The sequence below is a fragment of the Cyprinodon variegatus genome, unplaced genomic scaffold (assembly GCF_000732505.1).
Source record: "Cyprinodon variegatus isolate N-32 unplaced genomic scaffold, C_variegatus-1.0 Scaffold740, whole genome shotgun sequence".
In the NCBI taxonomy this organism is placed as follows: domain Eukaryota; kingdom Metazoa; phylum Chordata; class Actinopteri; order Cyprinodontiformes; family Cyprinodontidae; genus Cyprinodon; species Cyprinodon variegatus.
Window position 1 is genome coordinate 349,020 of NW_015151193.1, and position 5,614 is coordinate 354,633.

Sequence of the window (5,614 nt, forward strand, 5' to 3'; positions counted from 1 at the left end):
ATGGTAACGATTTGCTTCCATACCCATGACAAAAATTCCAGAACGGCCAACCAGCATGTAAGGAGGAGCAGAAACACCAGAGCTGTTTCCGATAGACGGATGCGGTACAGAGCAGGAGCGTTACGGCTGCTTTCCTCTGAACTCTTAAAAGGTTTTACTTCCCGTAAGGATTTGTTTTCCAATTCGGTCTTCAAACTCTGTCACCACGATAAGACATTGAGGCTGTAGAGGATGAAATGCCATAAAGCTGGGAAAGTAACATGACTAAGATCATTTTGGTTGTTTTCTAAAAGGATCATCTGTACGCAGGTATAAACAGGAACGTTAAGCAGACCTGACTGCAGATGTGATTCACGTTTTTTGGTAAATAAATCTGATTACTAGGGGTGTCCCTATTAATTTATTTTTGATAAGATACAGATGTAGCAAGTTAGAGAATTGGCCGATACACATATAGACCCAATTTATTAATTATATATTACATATGGTAGAATGTTAAAAATTGATTTAACAAATAATATGGCTAAAACAGAAGAAAAGTCAACAACAAAAAGGTATGAAAAACCTGACCTATGTAAAGTAACCAAAGATGCACAGAAACTTTGAACAGAAACAGAAAATATTGGAGATTTTAGATGCTGGCTTTTTTCTTTTTTTTTTTTATAAATCAAATTGATATTAATATATGATTGGGACATCCTGATTGAATTATTGATTTGATCCCCTGGGAGGGCTGGATGGGGGCGCCCCTCCAATGCACCGTAGGGGGAATCCTGCTCTCCATGAACGGTGCATTCACTGCTGCTCTTAACTTTTTTATTATTTCTCTACTTTCTTTCTGTATAGAAGCTACTTTTGTCTGGTTACCATATCGCCTGGAAAACGTCATCAGCTATTGCTGCCAACTTTAATACAGCTGGAACAATTAATAATAATAATTTAATGAAGTTTTATTTTGTTTACATCAGCATATTGTAAAAAAAAAAAAAAAAGATTTAGTTTTGCATGTTATATAAAGATAATTATGAGAGAAAACTTGAGTTTTTAAGAAAATGCTGCTTATAAAGCAATCATTAGTTGATTAATAATAAATCAGTCACCTTATTTAATCATTTAATCATATGTTCTCCCTCTATAAGAGAGAAAGTTCCTGTTATTTAATTTTTTTCTCTCTGTTTTACAACCAGCCAGTCATCCTGTTTTCTGATTCCTTTCAGCTGTTGCTCCATATTTCTCCATGAAGATGTAAAGCTGTCGATTCAGCTAGGAGTCCTTGGATAAGTTTTACTAACAGATATTACAATCTGCTTTTCATTTCATGAGTTAGAAACATGTAGCTGATTTATCCGTCTGTTTAATGGAGGTCACTGAAACTTTTAGTGATGAATAGAATAAATAATCCACTAGAAGCGAAGAAAGGAACTAATGTTTATTTTTTGTTGTCATGTCTCAGTCTAACCAGCAGCAACCTTGAGGGGGAGACGAAAGTTAAAGCCTGGGAATAAAGGCTGCAAACGAAGAGTCTGATCCGTTTCTAAAAAACAAACTAAAGCTGGAGTGACATAAAACAAAATAGTATTAAATTGATCTAAATATGGATTTCTGGAGATGACAAGAATCTGCTTGTTGTGCAAAGTTATAAAGATTATAAGCAGCTATTTTAATATACAGACCAGAAAAAAAACTAACAAGGGGTTGAGGTCAGACATTTATTTTGAATAACATGAAAAATAATGAATAAAACAGACTAAACTAGCTGATACATTTCTATAGAACTAAGGTAAAGGTGGAAAACAGGATCTAGTTTTAAGCTGTTGCTTAACGTGAGCGATCCAAAGTTACTTATGAAACTGTCCTTCGCTGCCGTTTCTATATCCAGACAGAAAGACGTCACATGGTCACATCCCTGCACCTCACAACACAACACCCCCACCAGCCTCCATCTGCAACCTGTTTTACATTTTAGAAATCACATTTTAGACGCAATCTATCTGCTGTATTAGATTTATAACCTCACAAAGGTATTAATACATCTGAAGAAGTTGTCACTTTTTCTGTCATATCTGTAAAATCCAAGTAAAAAAAAAATAATAATAATAAAATTAAGAAACCGCATTCAGGGACATTTAAAAGGCGGAAAAAAAAGGGAATTTAAATGTTTAATTTAAAAGTGGCATTTTTACAAGTACAAACACAATGCAAGATTATAAAACATGTTGCTACATAAAGCTCATGCAAATGCATCATTAATTTGGGGTTTTAGTGATAGAATGAGACAATGGCCTCCTGATGGAAGTTTTAAAGTAAAAATTAACGATACAAAAAAGTTGCTTTTTTTTCTAGCTAATTTTCAATTTTTTCTTTTAAATTTGCATGTTCATAATCTCCTAAATATGCATTATTGCCACGCAAATTTGTGTTTTCGTCTAGTAAATTTTCTACCCTTTCCTTCTAGATTTGCATGTTTATAATCTCGTAAAGTCTCATGTTTTTTTCTTTTTCTTTTTTTTTTATTTCGTACATTTAATAATCGTTTCCTTTTAAATTTGCATTTGTAATGTTTGTAATCTCCTAAATATGCATTTTATTCTTGTAAATTTGTATTTCAGTCTGATCAATTTTCTACCATTTCCTTCTAAATTTGCTCATTTATATTTTCGTAAACTTGCATGTTTTTTTCTAATAAATTTGTCTATTTATTCTCGCACATTTAATACTTGTTTCCTTCTAAATTTACATGCTTCTAATCTCGTAATCTGTGTGTTTTTGTACATAAATTTGCGTGTTTATTCTCGAACATATGTCCCTCTAAACTAAAATCTTTAATTCCAAATCTTTTTTCGTCTGTAAATGGCTCCAACATGCCTTCGCATTAAATAACAGACAAAAATATGTGTTTTTATATTTAGGGGATTGGCCAAAATTAAACCCTCTGCAGAAGATCTGAGAAGGAACCGGCTTTTTCTCCACCGGAAGTTGTCAGCAGTGCTAATGCTAACTCGTTAGCTCGCATACTTTCAGGCTCCGTTCCTGAATTGAAAGGACAGATTGTCTTCCATAACCCGTGTGAAACAAACATAACATCATCACCTCTACCCACCTTAACCAGAATATAATTTTATTAATGAATTTCTGATCCAAATTAGTAATTAGAAAGCTGCTGCAGCTGAACTCTGCACGCGCTGTAACTGTCCGATATGACATTTTGCTAACTGGCTGCTTTAGGTAACGGGAAATACAACTGCTTTACGGTTTTTTCCGACACAAAGCTTTAAATCCAGATAAGAAGTTTTAAACTTAAGGCTGAAAGAGTAGAAGATATAAATGTAAAGTCCTTAATTCCAGCCTGACATAAGAGGGAGACAAGTGACCTTGTCTCTCAGTCCACCGTTAGCCGGTGAGCTAACCCTCGGTTCGCCTCCTGAACATCTATCATCCCTAAATCTATGATCACAATCACCTTCCCAAAGGGTGAAAACTGGACTCATCTATCGATCTACCTTGGACGTCTTGAGCGTGTTTCCAGCGGTGAGGAGAGCTCTCCCATTCCCGGAGAGCGCCACGACCCGAAGCGCCGCCATCTTCGCAGTTCTCTTTGGAAGCAGCCGCAAGCTCGAGCGGTTAAACAAACTGAGCGCTTCCGGGAGATTTCTTCAAAATAAGATACACAAGCGTGACGTAATTTAATGGCTTGACTAATAAACCCATTTAAAATCAGTGGAACCTGAGAGCATGGGCATTTGTAGATCTTTAAAATTGTTAATATTTGTTGTTTATGTATATTATATGTATGTTTAATACAACCATTCCTTATCTGTGCACATTAATTATGTTTTTAATAACAATCCTTTTACTAAAATGCCATCAGAACGCTGATAATATTAAGTGTGTCTCATCCCCCCCCTTCAGTGTCCACCATATTGGATCAGTCCATTTGCTGCACATGTTCAGAAAGGTCCAAACAGACAGCAGCAAACCATTTGAAAACAAACCATGCAAAGAGCAGTGTTGCCAACCTAGCGCTTTAGTCGCTATATTTAGCCACTTTTCAGACCCCTCTAGCACTTTGATTTCTAAAAAGCTCCTAGCGCCAAATCTAGAGACTTTTTCTGCTACTGGAGACTTTGGAGACAACATCTAAAAGCAGCGAACTCTGCTCTCCAGAGCAAGTAGATTGGTAACCCCGCCTCCTGCTCTCCTCTATCTTGTCTGCTGTCATGATTCATGCAGCTATTATTTCATCCAAATGAAAAATGGAGAACAGAGAAGCAGATCATGGCTTGTCTACAGTGAAAAGAAGGACTGGGTTATTTACTTTGGCCTTTTTGGAAACACAGGAAGGAGCAATCAGCTAAGTGAAAATTGGCTTAGTGAGTGACAAAAGTTAGAACAAATAATTTATGTCTATTCTATTAAAATGTCTATATCTGTATAATGGGTCTGTTTTATGTGCTGTCTTTTTTTCAATGTACACTGTCCCTGTAAAATTAATAAATAAATAAATATTTTGTGGGAGTTTGGCCTTTTTTTACATTAGTATCTTTGGTACTCAAGAGTATTGATTACTAAAGCTTTAAAAAAAATAAATGTAACCCTAAACAATTAAGAACATTTTATTAGCCTTAAATCTTGTTAAAATGAAAAAACAAAAGCAAATAAAAAACTTCCATCAAATAAAGTGTTATATTACTTGCACGTAAGTATTATGGATATTGATATTGTTACCAACGATAACATTTAATCAACATATTTTGTAATTTATTTTTTACTTGATTATTAGATATATATATATTTTTTTTTTATGTGGAACTGTGTCATTCGTCAGATAAGAATTTATTTTGAAGAGAACCCAAACCGGAAACACAGAGCAGTGTGACGTTTGATTTAACTTTACGTGAATCTTACAAAACACTTTTACACAACCCTTTTTTTATTAGGTGTTTTTTCCCTTTGTTGTTTGATAATATTTGCTAAGCTATGAAATATTGGTTTATAACCTGGTTTTATTTTATAATGTTTTTTCCATTTAATAAAAAGAGTTTAAAGCTGATTTAAACTAGAAATGAAGCGTTTAGTTTAACAATGACCTTATAATTTTATAATCTTCAGTCATGACCTCGGTTATGCAGCTGGGCTCAGACTATAACTGCAGCAAGATTCCATAATAGGCTCTTACACTGTATAATAATAGAATAAAAGAATGATTTACTGAAAGGTAAATTTACACAAAGTACTATCTGTATCTGCAAAAATTATGCCACACATTAAAATTGAGTAAAATAACAATACTAAGCTGTTCCATAATATATTAATATCAGATTCCCTTCTGGGCTTTTTTCCCTTTTTATCTGTTATAATTACTGCACATATAGACATACTGCTGTTGTCCTTGTATTACAGGAAAAATCTGATCATATTCAGAACTCAAACTTCTGAAAGAATTTTAAATATGAAATTATTACATATTATTCAATAATGATTCCTTCCATGTTGCTCTCCATTGTTTACTTTCCTAAATTTCTGTCGGACTGGTGACATCTTCAACGCTCACCCAGCATGATGTCACCAGACATGCAGCTTTAGGGAGAGACATTACACCTATCTTACCAGAGGT

The 5,614-nt window shown here is 34.3% G+C and overlaps 1 protein-coding gene across 1 annotated transcript in view; it reads right to left on the reverse strand.

Annotated features, from left to right (window-relative positions):
- Positions 1–3,625, reverse strand: part of LOC107097993 (cytochrome c1, heme protein, mitochondrial) — an 8,859-nt gene extending 5,234 nt beyond the window's left edge. The window contains exon 1 of the mRNA XM_015395413.1: positions 3,501–3,625. Within this exon, the coding sequence (XP_015250899.1) occupies positions 3,501–3,581 (81 nt within the window). The 5' untranslated portion in view covers positions 3,582–3,625. The remainder of the gene's footprint in view (positions 1–3,500) is intronic.
- Positions 3,626–5,614: the final 1,989 nt, after the last annotated feature.